Below are 18,532 nucleotides of genomic sequence, written 5' to 3' on the forward strand. Positions count from 1 at the left end.
TGATGATTTATATTATACATCACCCATGTATATATATATATATATATATATATATATATATACATGGGTGATGTGTCTTATCAATATAATTCCTTTAAAATGTGTTTTATCAAGTAGATAAGGTTCAAACTTTTGTTCTCCTTTGCAGTTTACGGTATAGTTTCTAAGAGATGATTTTGATTTTGCTCTTTCATATCATTCTTTACTTTTCTTTCTTTCCTATATTGGTTTATTCGTTGTCCTGTTATAAGAAAAATGGATTTGTCAAGGTTAAAAGATAACTTTCATTTCATGGAAAAAATCACTTACTACCTGTAATAGCATAGGTCTCTCATTTTTACCAACAAGTATTACATCATCTACTCGCAACGTCACATTGGTCACACGGTGTATTGTGATGTTTTTAGGTAGACGGGATAATTATACATGACGTCACCAAACAATCCACGCCCCTGGCTGAACCCGTTGTATTTATCAACACCCACAAGGTAGGAAAATAGCGAAATATATAGCTGCACATGTGCAGTATAACAAACAAAATCAGATAAAACGCAATAAATTTTGCATTCTACGAACAGGTTCCATATCTAAATATCGTCATTTACTGATTTTCCCAAGATGTACTACCTTCTGTGTTTAGTGTGTGCTCTGTTTTACTTAACTATCCCGACTGCTACTGGACGTATTGGTAGGTTTTTTTTTTTTTAATTTGATAAAAAAGAAATATATTATAGTATTTAAAATATATATTTCTATATCGAGGCACTCAGTATTACTGTTATTTTAAAATAATGCCCTGATGGATTTTGATCATATGTTTCTCTTAGAACTGATGCTTATTCAATTTGGCCCCATCGTGATTCTAACAAGAGACACATTTATGCTTTATCAGTGAGGTATGGGACCGAGATGATATTAGACTCCCTAAACTCTTCTTGGTATCAATGATATTGAATTTACTCTATACGTATCTTCAATTACAGTATACAATCGTAATTCATCATAATATGTTGCTTGCTCTACAAAGGTCTTAATCGACATTTTTAATCTCTATAGAGTACCACGGTCGTATTTTCACGACGCCAGGTGGCGCTGTCTGTTGTCAACAGACGTAGGTTACCGTTCATTATGCCTGAATGACTGCATAGGCTTTCTGGAATAGGCATTTTAAAATCTAATATTTTACCATCAAAATGTACTAAAACACAAAAGCTCGCATTATATTAGTTATCGAACACACATTTAATTATCAATTAAAATTTACAAAGAAAAAGTAAGATACAAAATCTTAATAATTAAGTTAGAAATTGGGATCAATGGTTTGTTAATGGCGAAAATGGCGTCGGATTGAACGCATTTTCCAACGATAGCAACCGAGTAGTATCACGTGGTATCATGACGTAACACTGTAGTACTCTATGTTTCACTTTAATGTTCCTGTCAAAAATCTTTGTCTTATTGATAGATACTTCCATATCAATGGCTGCAAATATAGTATGTTGCTGACTTTCTTTAGCCAATAATAATAATAATAATAATAATAATAATAATAATAATAATAATAATAATAATAATAATAATAGTCTTGATATTGCTTTCGTTATTAGTGAACTTAGGCATATTTAATTTTGTCTTTGTGATTGAATTTTTATGGTTATATTACATTGTTTTTGTTATTGATATTCATTGTTGTTTCTTTCTAATTATATTTTTTATGATTAGTTATTAAGATTATTAATTTATTTAAAATACTGGAACACTGACAGGAATATATTTAGACGCACACACACATGCGCCAAGGATTGCGAATATATAAATGTCCTACATGTACGTGACAAGCCATTTGGTAAGACTACAGGTATGCGAGAGAAATTGAACCTAGAAATATTCGATTGGAAGGCAATCAGTTTAACCAACAAGTTATTCAAATAAGCGCACAGAAAGAAAAAAATAAAATCTACTTCAGATTGAATCTCTATAACGGAAATGATTAAATGTCGTAATCATTAGCAAATGCTAATTGCACTCTTTTTTTCTATTTTTTTCACATTAAAATTACGAATCCACGTGTAACTGAAATTTGCCGAATTCCTTGCTGCGATTACTTAATTATAACTAAAATTGTTTACAGATTTTCGTTAGTGTAGATATTTTTGTTTATATTTTATCTCAAATCAAATGTTGGATTATCATGCAGTTACGGGGAGTATCAAAGATATTTTCTCTTTTTCGCATTTTTAATCTAACGCTTATGAGGCTTCTTGATCGGCCGTCTTCCTGTGCTTGGTCGGTCTTATTTATATATTTACTAAGGTATAACACACAAAACAAAACAACAACCAAAGGCTGAAAACGTTTGTTTCCAATCAACAAATAAAGACAACATAGGAAAACAGGTCAGGTGGAAAAATACATATCGAAATATCAAAACATTCAAATAATTACATTAGAAAAGTTAAAAATTATTATCATATTACAAAATATATTTATATATATATACATATATAATATAAATATACACCATATTATTATAATCAAATTTCAAAAACGTCAATTAATTCAAAATTAAAAATACATATTGAAATATCAAAACATTCAAATAATTACATTAGAAAAGTTAAAAATTAATTTCATATTACCAAGTATATATATAAATATATACACCAAATTACTACAATTAAATTTAAAAAAAAATAAACGTCAATAATTCAAAATTTTAAATACATTATTATGATACAGGATTAAAATCAACCCAAACAGCATCCGCTGAACAAAGAAATTAAACTTAATTATTTGCATTGATCAAATTAACAATAGTAGGTATGGCAGACATTCTATATCTTTCAGTTTTGTATCTGGGGACATCAAGAGTACTAGTTGTATATGTTTCTCTCCTGTGGGTGTGGGGAAAATTCTTATTGCCAGTAAATGGTTGCACTGTGGTCGTGGAGCCGCATTTCTAGTGTATACAGGTTATTACATGTTGGTCTTTTGTTTTTGTTTTTTTCTTTAAAGCAATAAGCAATAATATTTGTCTTTCATGTGGTAAAACAAGAGATGAAAAACATTAACTACTTAAATTATACAGGTCTCCCTCCAATTAAAGATCATTATTTTTCATTATTCTAATTGAGGACAATTTAAAGAGAAACGTCCCAGGCCAGATATCTCAAAATCGCTCAACAGATCTGAATGAAACTTACGGAAGAGTTTACAAGTTACAATAAAAAAAAAATATTAAAATTGACGATATATGGGTGTGGATTTAGAGTCATTTAAAATACTGACGTCCCTGTATCTGTATTTATTATTATTATTATTTTCACTAGTATATTTTATTCACTAGTATTTCATATTATTATTATTATTCTTATTATTATTATATTTGATAAGAAATTCTTAAACATATGTACAAAATGAGGTGACTTTAAAGCGGGATTGCTGTGTTCAGGAAATTTTATCTATTGAATTATTTTTTTTAATCAAATTATAGCCTTGAACTTAGGCCTATATTAAGGAACTTTTATCAAACGTCTAACTGTTCATGCAATTCGTTGTTGGCCTACTGTTGTTTGTCAAGGGAGAGCATTTGTTCCGCTTTTGCTTTGCTATTTTAAGTATTATCATGATTTGCACTTTTGTATCCTTCTGTGCTTTCCTTCTGGAGGTTGATTGATCAAATTTGAAATTAAATAACGAGACTTATGCTATTAACATCTAACACATTTTTTTTATAATCGGACTTGTCTTATCGCCCGTATCAAGAAGAAAATTTTTTTGTGGTATTTTTTTTATATCGTCTTTGGAGTGGTAGCATTATAAAAGTTAAAAAGAATAGAACAATGAATGAAAAGCATTATTTGCACGAGGCAATTCAATAAGCCATTTCACGGTTCTAACTGTGCATGCTCGTATCAAGTTCAATCGACATAAACACCATACCATAGAGCATAATTCAATACAATGCATAAAACAACAATAAACAATGATAATAAAAATTAAAAAGTAGTTAATTTAGTAAAATATTTAAAGCTCGGAATAACCCAATAAAATGGTTTATTTCCGTTATTGATCAATAAGTAAAACATCATGACTTCGTGGTCCCACATCATTAATAAAACGGACCATATTATATTGCATAATCTGCAATTTCTTAACAATACGAGCAAAAGTAATCTTAATGACAGTGAACAAATGCGGAGCAAATTGTTTTAGAATTTACGTAAATATTTTTTGTAGGTATGTATTAGTTTTGAAATTTGTTGACGAAGTGCTCTTTGTTTAATCAAAGACTATTATTCAATATATCTATTAGCATTCATTCTGAAAAAAAAATGTTAGTGTCCTTCCGTTAGTTTGTCCCATATTTGGGACGCACTCCCTAATTTGCGGAACAATGAATGTAAATAATATAATGTAAATATCGTCTTTACAATTGTTTTGTATTTTAGTGGATTACTGGTCTTGCTGGCTTGTTGATTGGTTGATCGACTGTCCAACCAAACGACTGACTGCTTGCTTGATTTAATGGTCGATAAATTAATTGATAAATTGATCGATCAATAGATTATACTATTATAAATGGCTATAGTGGAATTAACTGTCTCACACAATTCTAAACAAAGCTTAGGCAATCCCAAGTTTAGGAAGGTAAAAGGAATTTTAATCTATATATGTAAAATACGTTACTATTGAGGTTAGCACCCTTGATCACTCAATAGATAGAGATATTAAGGAAGTCTAGATATGTTATGTGATAAAAAAAAAACATTTTAAAAAAGAGCGTTGGGAGACATAATGCAGAATCTTTGTAGAACAGCCATTAGCTGTTTTTGATGGCAATGAAAATTACAAATTGGTCCCTACCACCCCTTCTTACTATTAAAAAAGTGCAAAACGTGCGATATATGACACCTGAATGATTAAAATAAAGCTTCTGCATGTTGTCTACTGAAGGGTAATTGCAATAATAACTGTTGCTGATTTTTATGTTTAAAATAATACTTTCTTTTTTTTTAAATTTAAATGTTTCTGTTAACTTGCCTTTCCCCCTGCTTTTCAGGGTTTAAAAATAATGATTGAAGTAATTCATGGTTATAATTCGATTCAATTAAAAAAACTGATATTGCTTTGACTACAGTGAACCTTAGTGGAGGGACGTATGCCACACAGAGTTCTGTTATTGGTAATAAAGTAGCAGAAAAAGCAGTTGACGGCAGAAAATCAGGCAATATGAACGATTGGTCCTGCACACACACAAGTAAGTTCTCACACTTGAATCGACATGGGTAAGCCTTTGATCCATGGAGGCTCACTGTACTAGCTCTAGAGTTCGTATATTAGCATCGTCTTCAAACATGACATAACAAAAAGGATAATACTAATTGCTAATGTTGATATTATATATCTCCGCCCGGAGATATATGTTTTCAGTCATGAATGTTTGTGTCTCACATTTTCGTGTTTTGTGTGCGTGTGTTTTTTTGGGTTTTTTTTTGTGTGTTCTAATTATCACAACAACGGCTGCACTGATATAAATGAAAATAACAGGGAGTCTTAGTTTGACCCAATGAGGAAATGATTTTGGTGACGGTCCGGAGTAGTGTGTGGATGTGAGGACCAATTTAAGGGATTTAAGAGCAGACACTCTACATCAGATATTTCAAAAACGTGTTAACTTATCTGAACCAAGTAAGAAGTAAGAAATAATTTTGTGTTGGTGACGATCCAAATTTAGGTTTGAACTTGAGGGTCATTTAAAGTGCTAAGGTCCCAGACCTAAAAATCAATGGATCTAACTGATACTACCCAGAATAGTTTTTCATGTTTTGATGAAGAATTTTTTAAATTTTGGTGACCATCCGGAATAGGGTGTGGGTGTGAGAACCATTAAAAGGAAAACGTCCTAGACCAGATATTTCAAAAACTAATCAACTGATCTGAATGAAACTTTCGTGAAAGTTTAACCAAGTCACGAAAGAAGTATGTAGTGTTGGTAACGATCCAAATTCGGGTGTACATTTGAGGGCCTTCAGATCCCAGACCTTAATATCTCTAAAATGGATCAAAATGACACTTACCATAATAGTTTCTCATTTTTTAATAAAGAAGTCTTTAACTTTTAGTCATGGTCTGGAGTAGGGTGTGGATAATATGAGGACCATTTAAAGAATAGTTTTACCGTATACGAGGCAGATAACAATAGCTGTATGATCAATATTCAAATGAGTGCAGTTACAGTAAATGTGTACAGCGTTTTATATGTACTAACGTCAGTTTTTGGGAGCTGATTGGATATATTTTAATGCATCCCTTTATATTTAAATGTGTGACGATAAAATTCACATATATTTCTTATTAATTTGACTATTTTCATAATATTTCTATTTCAACATACTTGGCATGAATTTTTGTTGTCAACTATAATAGTAAATCGTTCAAGTGTTTTTAACCAAGAAGTAAGGAATTGGCAGGTATACAACTATTACAATATAAGTGGTTTCTGGTTTTTCTTTAAGTAGGTGGTGGTTGAAATGTAAGTGGGTTGTCACATTTTTTAGTATCGGTATTTGAATATATAATGGTTCAATAGTCTATGTTGCTTGGATTCTGTGTTCAAAAGGTAACATGTGTAGTGAAAAGTAGGCTGACAGTGAATTTCGGTGAAATCCATTTGGATTACAAAATCTGAAAATGCCCACTCTAAAAGAGAGTCCCCAAAAACCCAGACTAAAGCTACGTTCACATCAAGCCCGAATTCGGTCCGGAGCCTGCACAAAAAATCGTGAGTTGCTCCGTTTTCTTGAACGCTGCGTTCACATCGCGCACGGAACACAGTTGTATTTGTTCGATAGGTTAGAACCAACCAAGTTTGTCGCTGATTGATCCAAGAAAAAAAAGCGTACGATTTCAGAATACAAATGGCTATCAGATCCATCGGTAGATCCAGAGTCCGGATTGAAAATCGCACGAATTTGATTTGAACGGTCCTATTCTTTACCACTGAACCCATATTTCATGATTTTTCCCAGACTCCGGACCGAAATCAGGGCTTGATGTGAACGTAGCTTTAAAGTAGAAATAGTGCCCCTCTTAGAAATAAAAAGTGTTTGGGCGAGTTACTGTGTGTTTTTGAAGAGTTAAAAAGCGGAGCAAAGTGAGGTGGGGTGGTAGTGGTGGTTGAAGTAAATTAGGAACATTATTTGGGAGATTTATTTTATAGAAAGAGATTTGCTTTGGGCGGAGATATGCTCTCTACTGAGTACTCTTGTTTATTATATTCCCATCATATTAAACGAGGATAACCCTTCCAGCTAAATGGCAAGAGACAGTAGACTGAACAATAGGGCCTTCGACAAACATTAAAATACAATGTCATTAAAACACAGTTTTCTTAAGTAAAATTTTAAATATTTACAAGTATAAAGACAATTAAAATTCATTCATTATGAGAAAACTTCATTGAAAAGAAAAGTCCACAACAATCAGAACATGCAATTTCAAAATTCAAAATGTCCAAGATAATAAAAGACAGGAAAATCAATGATTTGGAATAAGAAGATCTACGAAACAGCACAGAAAGTTAGCAACTTCGTTGGTTAAACAATAATGAAAAGTAAAAAATGTTAAATGTTAACTTTTTGAACATTTCAGAAAACCAAGCTAGCAACTGGTGGAAGGTTGACCTCGGAAAGCACTTCAAAATCAAATATGTTAGGCTATACAATCGACAAGGTAGGTGAACAAAACACCATAATCTAAAAGAAATGTTTCTTACGTAGGTCTAATAAGGAGCTAGATTGATCGATGACGGCAAAAATCATAGCGCAGGGTATAGCTACCAAGTTCAGAGGTGTTGCTGGCTTGTCCACAAACACCTCTGCCCCACAATAGTTGGGGCCGAGGTGGCAATTTGTTTTTACCACCTGTAGATGTCCGGAAATGGCACTCTAAAAAATGAAATGAAATTCAATTCAAAACACACACATACAAAATATCTGTCTCCTCGGGTCATGTCGTCGCGCGATCGAAAACGTCCTAATCGAAGGGTATGGCGGTTCGCATTATTTTTTCCCATATCGTTAAGGTATAAATTATAGAGGGCGGTATTTTAGGTCAGTTACGTGAACTAATAAACATGGATATGCATGTTTGACTTCTCCCTCGCAAAAACAGTGTTCGCTGCTTGTAAAATCTAGTACTGATTCTGAAGGATATAAACGTTTAGATGCTCGGACAATTCTATCTATAGTTTTAATAGTTGTGACGAAACCATAAACATGAATATGCATACTTTGACTTGGCGAAAGGGGTGTTCAGTGGTGTATCGAGCAAGCTCCAGGTTGAAAGCTACGGCGTAGGCCAAAATCTCTAAAATAGGCCTTGGTAGTCAAAGACAGTGTGAAAATTAATGGACTATTGTTATATTATCCCTGGCTCAGTTTACTTATATATGATCTTTGAAAGTATAAAAAGCACAGTACCGTATAATATTATTATTGAATCCGGCTATTTGAGTGTGGTATATAAAATTAGTCTATCCATGATGTGATATGCGTCTCATCAACTGTCCATCTTCAGTAGTACATGATTCGATCTCACGTTCAAGTGCAAGTTTCTTTTTATTGTCACGTAAAATACATGAAAAAAAAAAGGTTCAGCATGCATATTGATTTTTTATTTATTCTTAGTTTATTATATTTCAATTACATTCTAATAATATAAAGCGCTTAGAAATGCTCGGAGACAATAATTACGAGTAATTCAGACATAGTTATTAATTACAATGTTTAAAATTAACAAAAATTAATGGGGTATAGCTTGTTGCCTTCTTTTTTGCATGGCCCATTGGCTGATAAAATTTGAATCAATGAAATCTGTACTTCAATCAGTATTGATCGTTTTAAAGAGCTATTCAACTTTTAATTTGGTATTTAAAGGTTTCCTTGATTATGTTGGCAGAGGGTGAGTCTAAAATAAACAGTACGTCGTAGTCAGTGTATTCAATACCGGCGATTTTGGTAAAATGAATCATATTATATGGTAATCTGCTTGCTATTAAGCCTATGACTATGCTTCTTATTCATATTGAATGTGAACGAAATGTTCGTGAAAATTATTAAAACTATACATAATTGTCTTAATACCGTGTCCGAGCATTTCTAAACGTTAATATTCTTCAGAATCAGTACTACTGGGTTCCTTCGAGGAATGATATTCAACACTGCAGATTTTACAACCAGTGAATACTGCTTTCGCTAGGGAGAAGTCAAGCATGCATATACATGTTTATTTTTATTTTTTTATGTTTTTTATTTTATATATATGTTTATTTATTATTTATTTGGATATACACCTTCGGATCGATGGCACACGTTTACAGTGAACGGTGCATCTTTATAATCAACAATATAACAAAAGAAGAGAAAAAAAAGCAATCGAACAAATGTAGTCTGTAGTCTGCCTACAGACTAACAAACTAAAAACAAAGAAGCACATCAAGTTAATACAATCTGACACCTAATCTACAAAACGTTAGCTTCCATAAAGAACGGTAAAATCAAAAGATTAATAAGTTACATAAAATCATTCTTATACGTTAAACTCATTCTTCCAATGTATTTCAACCTACTTCTACCGTCCTCCTTCCCTCTTCCACTACCTAATTCCTAATCTGTTATAAAAGAAATTCTGGTAAATTAAATATATATAACGAAACATACAACAATCTTCAACAAAATGCATAAATATATAAATATATAAAGCAGTAATACAGATCTACCAGTACAGTACTGAAATCGAAAAATAGGAAAAACCCACCCTTACAGTACTGTAACTTTTTGTAACTTTTATTAGTTGTTTTTAAGTTTTGAGCGCTTCTTCCATGCTCCTTATTAGTTCACGTAACCGACCTAAAATAGCGCCCTCTAAAATGTCTAACTTAGCTCAATACCTTGTTTTAAAGGATGAGATAAACTATAAAACTTCCCATCTTTTATTCATTTTAGTTGACTATGAGTTGAAATTTCATATAATTTATGTTGTAAAAGTAAATACGACCTGGGCCTATAATAAAAATTTTAAATACACTTAGGCCTACTACTGACACAGCGTGCTCCTGCTCATCATTCGACAATTATGGTTTATACTTTAGAGCTGCTCGTAAAACTTCATGTCGAGTCAGCAGCTCTCTGACCAGCATGCTGACGTTTTGTTGTCTTGTTGAATATTCAAACTATATATATACTGTCTCTTATACACATCTAGATGTGTATAAGAGACAGAATATTCTGTCTCCTCGGGTCATGTCTTCGCGCGATCGAAAACGTCCTAATCGAAGGGTATGGCGGTTCGCATTATTTTTTCCAATATCGTTAAGGTAGAAATTATAGAGGGCGGTATTTAGGTCAGTTACGTAAACCGATAAACATGGATATGCATGTTTGACTTCTCCCTCAAAAAAACAGTGTTCGCTGCTTGTAAAATCTAATACTGATTCTGAAGGATATAAACGTTTAGATGATCGGACAATTCTATCTATAGTTTTAATAGTTGTGACGAAACCATAAACATACTTTGACTTGGCGAAAGGGGTGTTCAACAAACATGGCTGATTGGTCAGAAAAACCCATACTGCTACAGGCCAAAGCAATTTTGATTACGCAGTGTGTATCACTGTTAAATATGCAGCCATTGTCGCGTACGTATTTAAAAGTTTTCTATTCGGCTGGTCGTCTTCGTTAAGTAGGATTTTACCACTGCGCAGGTAGGTGTGGTTTAACGAAAAAGACCAGTCAACGCAAGGTTGTTTATTCTTGGTCCAGCCTTTTGCTAAGTAAATCAAGAGTATGAGACACTCTTCTGTTTCCGCTAATGATAAAAACATCTTCACTAATCAGAGTCCCGTCATTTTATTCTTTTGGTTTGCAAAGCAGTTTATGTGTATTCATCATTACGGTTTATGTAAGTTTGGCAGAAGTTTTTACATTCTGTGGAAAATTTTATCTTGTGTTTCTAGTATTTTTGGTTTCATTGCGTGCATGCAAAATCAAGACAGTAAGCCCTCTTTGGTATACGGTAGTCTAAATCCCTGTCCAGACTATCAAATTATGTTTTAAAAAAAAAAACATGTGACGTACTAGATGGTCATGATGACATAAATCATGACCATATAGGCACACCATGACTATATATAGGCATATACCATTTTTGTCATATATTTGATAGTCTGAACTTTAGTATTTGCGTGAAAAACTGTCTCTTATACACATCTAGATGTGTATAAGAGACAGGTTTAAAGAGAGCAAGCAACTTTCTTACACTAATGCCACTAATTACACGCATCAATTTCTGTTTATTTCAGACAATGTCCATATCGAAACCAATACAAAGCAAATTAGATTGAAATAGAGAACAAAAAAATGCATGTATACACCGAGGCATTTGTCTCAGGCTTACATAAACTAGCAGATGCAAAAAAACAAATATAAAATAGGCATGCCTATTTTAAAACTTTCAATAATAATCATCTTAATGTAATAAATAATTCCATTTTAGTAGTATTTTTGAATTTTCAATAAAATTGCACTTTATTTTCTTTATCTATGTTCTTCATCTATTATTTAATACAATCTCGTGCAGATGCTGCGCAGGCTTTGACGTGAATTAAAGTCATTATTACTTGGAATTGTCCTTTCACTACGATTATCAAGCGCCCTCTATAAGGCAGTGACGGCCGCTAACTTGGATAATTGTCTAAAATTTAGACAATGTTGTATTTACAGTAAACCAGTACAGTAGTGCTCTCCTTTGGGACACCCCTATTCAGGGGACACCCCTATTTAGGGGACACATTTCCGTGAAAGGAGGGGTCATATATCATTTAACACTACGGCCAATCCCTATTAAGGGGTCACCCCACCTAAAGGGGGGGGGGACACTTTCTGAGTGTGCCAAATGGTCAATAACCCCTATTAAGTGGACACTTATTATTTTTTCATTGTATCACAACAATTACAGCAGGCTCAAAATAACAAAAAAATCATTAACCTTTGACACATTTTGAGCAATGAACTACATTTTTTTCTTCGTTTTTCGTGTCTACTTTCAAATAGGATTTTAATCCATACCATAACATGCCAAGTCGATACTCTATCCATGCCAAAGCCATCCAATAGAAAGCTCAATTGAAAAAAATATATATATTTGATCATGAAACAATATTGGGAACATATAACAATATTGTTGTTTTTATTATTTCTGCTGATTTCATATTATAAATGAATTGTATTTGCATATTGCTATAAATTAGTTCTAATTCTACTTAACTAATTATATCAATAAAATTAAATTAAAATTGTAAAGAATGTATGTCATCGTTATATGAAAACATGTCATAAACCCCTATATAGGGGACAATTTCACAGAGGTTCCCGTTAATAGGGTTACCCTATTCAGGGGAAGGTGTCCACTTAATAGGGGTTCTACTTTATTTATGAATATTTCTATCTTTGTAAATTATGGCCACTTTAATTTGAACAACACAGATGCTTGAATACAGTGCTTGATATCTAAATTTTATAATTAAAAAAACCGATATAAAATAAAATACAATATAATGGAGAACAGGGTCTATTGCTATTTACTCGAGTTACCGGATATTGAGAAATACAAAAATAAAATCCAATTAAATAAAACACATTTTATAAATACACAAGATACAATTTACTTATGTTCATATGACTTCTACGAATGGATACTCTTTGAAGCAAGAAATCAAGTGTGGCATTTACCCAGTATCGTTCGTGTTTATATATCGGCGGGAAATTTTGCCTACAATTTACTATTCATTATTTTTCAAAATACTAAGTGAATATGTCAAAATTGGAATAAAATACTGCCTGGTGGATTGCGATTTCAACTTGCTGAATCTGGCCTGAGGATTCTCTAATGTACTACTAGCTTATGTATGAGATGTATTATCAGTTTCTTTTTTTTTTTTTTAATAACAGTCTCATGAGATTAATTTGCTGTTCGTAAGTCTTTGCTGAATAATAAATAAAAGCGTTTTAATTATATTTAGCTAATTCTTGGTACATTATAGTCCCACAGACATCGTGTTTATATATCGGCGGGAAATTTTGCCTACAATTTACTATTCATTATTTTTCAAAATACTAAGTGAATACGTCAAAATTGGAATAAAATACTGCCTGGTGGATTGCGATTTCAACTTGCTGAATCTGGCCTGAGGATTCACTAATGTACTACTAGCTTATGTATGAGATGTATTATCAGTTTTTGTTTTTTTTAAATAACAGTCTCATGAGATTAATTTGCTGTTCGTAAGTCTTTGCTGAATAATAAATAAAAGCGTTTTAATTATATTTAGCTAATTCTTGGTACATTATAGTCCCAAAGACCACGAGACCGTATAAGGATATCTTCATGGTGGAACAGCTGATAAAGTTACATTATGATTTTATAGACCATTTTATCGGGATTATTTTGGAAACAGCGTTATGGAAGGCAATCACCGCCAAAATACAATTTTAGACAATAAACGTGCTTTCTCAAACAAACAACGTACATTTACAAATAAACAATGAATTTTTAAAAATAAACAACATACTTTTACAAACAAATAACGTTCTTTTTAAAACAAACAACGTATATTGCCAAACGATGTATTTTCTCAAACGAAGAACGTACATTGTGAAACGAAGAACGTTCTATGTCAAACAAACAATATACATTTGCGAAACGAACAACGTACTTACCCAAACAATGTAAAATGCCAAATGAACAACGGAATTGTCCATTATTTCAACGGGGTAATTGTAATTTTATAGCGCTTATCACACGCTGAACTAGATAACGCCCTCATCATCAGTTATCAAGTTCTTAGACTCTCTTACACAGAACTGAAAGGTGGTAGCTGGTTTCCACCTAGCAATACATGTTTGGGAAAGTACGTTGTTTACGGGGCGTCAAACGACACACAACCTGTTCTGTCACACAAAACAATGTTTGTAAGGGATAAATCATGTTTTGTAATATACGAAAGTTACTTTGTCTTTACAAAACATATTTTGTAAAAGACAAAACATGTTTGTCTGTACAAAACATGTTTTGTAAAAGACAAAATCATGTTTGTCTGTACAAAACATGTTTTGTAAAAGACAAAACCATGTTTGTCTGTACAAAACTATGTTTTGTGAAGACAAAACCATGTTTGTCTGTACAAAACATGTTTCGTAAAAGACAAAACCATTTTTGTCTTGACAAAACATGTTTTTTAAATGACGAAACCATGTTTGTTTCGACAAAACATGTTTTGTAAATGACAAAACCATGTTTGTCTCGACAAAACATGTTTTGTAAATGACAAAACCATGTTTGTCTCGACAAAACATGTGAATGACAAAACCATGTGTGTTGATCCTTAATATACACAAGAAATAAATGATCGTGACACACAAGTTTGTTTGTTTTTTTTTTGTCTTTCGTGGGTGCATCCCACCTTTATTTCAACCATCATATTTTGCACAATTTGTTTTCAAAGACTTATGACAATATAATTTTTCCTACCAATATAATGTTTCCACAATGTATTGCGAAGTACGCAATAAATAATCCTAAGTAACATGAGGGTAATTTAGGTATGGAGATACAACTCCACAGGTAATAAATACAGTAATAATATTTGAGATAAACATTATTCCCTATCGGATCCGAGCCCAAGACCTTCCAATTACTGTTCGAATACGATAAGCATTCACATAATTAAAATATATATCTACACATACTCAAACTCTCTTTATGTAAAGAAGTATACAAATAGATATTAAAAAATATACATATCTATGATACAGTAAATGAACGAATCAGTGTTTGGTAGAGAGGCTATAAACCCAGAGGAGGCATAGAAGCCTCCCTTTTCACCAAGACATGTTATTTTGAAATGATAATTGTAGAATAATGAAACAGAATGAAACAAAGTTAGAACAATAGCATGTAGTGATAATAAAATGGAAAACCGTAAGGTTAGGGTTCACACACGGTGCAAGTCCAAGACTATCTGTTTATCTTCGCTCTTTGTGTATGTGAGACGCATCATACCCACATTTTTCTTTAAAAAAATAAGAAATTTAAAAAAAATAAACATCCAAAGGTAATACAATTTTTTTTCATTTCTTAATTACCACCACTTTTGTTCAATAAAAATAAACCAAGTGGTCACTAAAATCATTTAAACATTATACAAACACACCTTTGTCAAGGGCACAGTGCTTAAATTCCTTACGAAGATCGATCTTCGACCATTTTTTTTGCTTTATCATTATTTAATATAAATTCAAATTTTATCAAGTTCTTCAACTCTGAAACAAACATTATCCATGGACAGCTTCTTCCGAGTCCAAGTCTATGCTTGATTTTACTTTTGTAGATGCAAAATGTAAATATTGATATTACCTCATTGGTAATTTCATTGTACATACCAAGTACAATTTTACTCCACAGTATTTGGTAGAAAAACATGTTTCCAACAAAAAATAAAATTTTACCCAATATATTTCTATATTCTTGCTTTTGAATAACATTTGTTCTTCATTTTCAGGTAATTTGCAGTAGTCGCATAAATTTCTAGCGGACAGATTCCATAAATTTAATCTGTTTTTAGTTGGAAGTATCATGTGAATAAATTTAAAATTAAACTGTGCAATCTTTTTCAAGTGCATCACGGAATTCACCTTATTCTTCCAACATGAATCCCAATCTATGGTACACATCACATCTGTAGATTATTTTCCCATTTACTTTGCACTTTTGGTAGTTTAAATTTGGCTTCTATAAACGTTAAATAAAAGTCTTTAACTTTCTTTTGCTTTAAAATAGCATTATAATTAGTTTTACATTCATTTGGTTTATGTATTGTGCAAATAGGTTTATGTATTATGATATGTTTCCAATTTCGTGGTATTGCATTATTAAAGCTACGTATTCAATTAACGCGTTGTGTTTTTGTTTTTTTGGAAGTTGTGGAATTATTTCCTTTATATTCTTAAAGCTGGTACCAACCATCATATCATTAATAGTTTTAAAATTTGAGTCTATCCGTGATTTCCAGAATAGAGGTTTCTAATTTAATTTAATGAATCTGTTATTCCACAGCCTCTGTTTTTTAATCCCACAGATGCAGTGTGGTTCAGAAGATACATGTACATTATTAAATTTTATGCAAGAATTTAGCATATTTTGATAAAAATCAGGTATTTTAGCAAACTTATTATGATCTTAATAACTAACTTTAATCATACATAAGTTATTAGGCAGAGGATTTAGAAAGAAAGATGGAATAAATTTCAACTTGCCTGGGTCAGGGTTTAGTAATCGTTTAACCCAGCTTAATTTGAGGGATTCAACCATTGAGTTGAAATCAATCATCTTAAGACCACCCTTAGTAGTATCTTGTATGATTGTATTTCGTTTTATTTTTTTATTTTTTTTTTCTTTCCATAAAAAGTTATATAAAATGTTGTTAACCTCATAAATAATGGATTGTGGTATATCTGTGACACTTGCGTTATATATAAGCTTTGACAATGCAAGAGTTTTTATTATAGTAATTTTTCCGAAAAAAAGATAAGTTTCGTTTTCCCATGTTTTTAAAATCTGTTGTAAACTACATACTTTCTCATTCCAATTTTTAAAATCACACAACTCCTTGTCATATCCGATGTATACTCCAAGAAACTTTATTGGTTCTTGGATGAAGATGATATCGCAAGGGTTACTCTTTTTATTAACATTGCACCCAATCCACATACCTTTGGTTTTATTTTTATTCAGTTTAAGACCTGAATAATTCAATTTCATAGAAGAACTCAGCTATACTGTTTTCCTCGTTTGCAAATATTACTCTGTCATCAGCTAGTGGTGCAATTTTTACAGTTTCATCCTGATTTACAGACGGTAATTTAATGCCTTTACATAAATCATTGTTTCTTATATTTGTCGACATTACCTCAACAACTAAAATAAATAAAAATGCAGAGAGAGGACATCCTTGGCGTATGCCACCGTTCATTAAAAAACTTTCAGATATCCATCCGTTGTTTATTATGAAACTCTCTAGTATTGGTATACATTATTTCAACCCAATGTAAAAATTGGTTCCCAAAACCAAAACTTTTCAGACATTTGAACATGAAGTCTCTGTCTACTATCTTTATTGTGTTAATCTCTATACCAAAATGCAACTTCAGTTAACACAGTGATATCAAAATATTGTAATACCATTGAGGATCATGGGGAAACAAGCAAATTGTTCCAATTGAAAATTAATACTGCAATTATAAAAAAAAAAAAAAAGACATTCTGGGCAATACCAGACTTTATTCACTCAAATGGCCACAAGCCCATTGGATACAACAAAATTCTTAACCATTACGAATAAAAAGTCAGGTTTTTAAGTTTTGGGGTTATAATTAGTGGACGTTTCTCGATTTCGGGGGGAGCGGGGGTTGGGTGCGTATACGCAACCAACGCACCCTCTACGGGCCTGCAAAAACAAAACATAGGCTTACAAGACAACGATATCAAATCCATAGCAGCCAGTAAATATGTAAATTACTATAAGATTTAAAAGGAGTATCATTTTTATTTTAACTGATTTATAATTGAGTAAATTGTCAATATTATTCTTATTTAATTAATTACCGCATTACTATTAAAAATTCATCGTTAGTCAAAAAAGTGCTACCTACTCATTTTTTCATTAATATTAGAAACTATCAACAGAAGAAATGACGCATAAAGACAAATACGCTCCTTATTCGAAGTTTAAAACATGGAATATTTATTCAGCTTCCTTGGGAAGTGTGTATTTCCAATGCCATTAATCGCTTTGGGTTGAAAAAACTACCCGTTTCCTACTTTCTGGGTGACCGCAACGACGAGCCATGGGGCTCAGTGATGTGAAAATGTTGGGGCCCCGTGTCAGTAAAATATTTTCGTGTACAAAGTTTAAGGCATGGTTATTATAATGTATCAACTAAAAAAATGACTTAAAATATGTCATTTAAGCATTCAACTATTAAAAGAATCATTATTCAACCATAAATCAACGTTTGTTTTCACACAAAAATTGCCAATTGTGCCATTGTTATTCATTTAATATTTGTTGGTATTTGATCATGGTCGAAGCCTCTTTGAAGCTCCATCAATTGCTTTATTTTTATTTATTTATAATGCACCATTCAAACAGTCAAAAAAGTACCATACTTGGTTCAGGATAGAATTCGGCCCCATGGAGCCACCTTTTGCTGGGAGACAGGGACTTCGCCCCAAGGGCCCACGGCCGTTCGACAGTACCGAAAGTTGTCATTTTAAACTCTGGACCTTCCATGGTAGGCCTATGATTCGTTTGTGTGTATTTTCATCATGCAGACAGTAACGTTTTTTTAAATCTTGGATAATGTTTATTATGTGTTTCCAAACCTGTGTCACTGAGTTATGATGCCAATTACCA

The 18,532-nt window shown here is 32.2% G+C and overlaps 1 protein-coding gene across 1 annotated transcript; it reads left to right on the top strand.

Moving 5' to 3' along the window:
- The first annotated feature begins 534 nt into the window (after positions 1–534).
- Positions 535–7,742, top strand: LOC117125349 (fucolectin-like). The gene is made up of 3 exons (XM_033271826.1): positions 535–688; positions 5,141–5,260; positions 7,654–7,742. The coding sequence occupies exons 1-3, from the start codon at positions 619–621 to the stop codon at positions 7,740–7,742; spliced, it is 279 nt and encodes a 92-aa protein (XP_033127717.1). The 5' UTR covers positions 535–618.
- The last annotated feature ends 10,790 nt before the right edge of the window (positions 7,743–18,532 follow it).

This window comes from Anneissia japonica, unplaced genomic scaffold, assembly GCF_011630105.1.
Source record: "Anneissia japonica isolate Jap-2015-1 unplaced genomic scaffold, ASM1163010v1 scaffold2003_len1103335_cov173, whole genome shotgun sequence".
In the NCBI taxonomy this organism is placed as follows: Eukaryota; Metazoa; Echinodermata; class Crinoidea; order Comatulida; family Comatulidae; genus Anneissia; species Anneissia japonica.

Excerpts from the sequence above, each read along its gene's own strand:
- LOC117125349 (XM_033271826.1), top strand. The coding sequence starts at position 619 with ATGTACTACCTTCTGTGTTTAGTGTGTGCTCTGTTTTACTTAACTATC. Across the intron at positions 689-5,140 it reads GACTGCTACTGGACGTATTG|TGAACCTTAGTGGAGGGACG; the intron begins GTAGGTTTTTTT and ends CTTTGACTACAG. Across the intron at positions 5,261-7,653 it reads TTGGTCCTGCACACACACAA|AAAACCAAGCTAGCAACTGG; the intron begins GTAAGTTCTCAC and ends TGAACATTTCAG.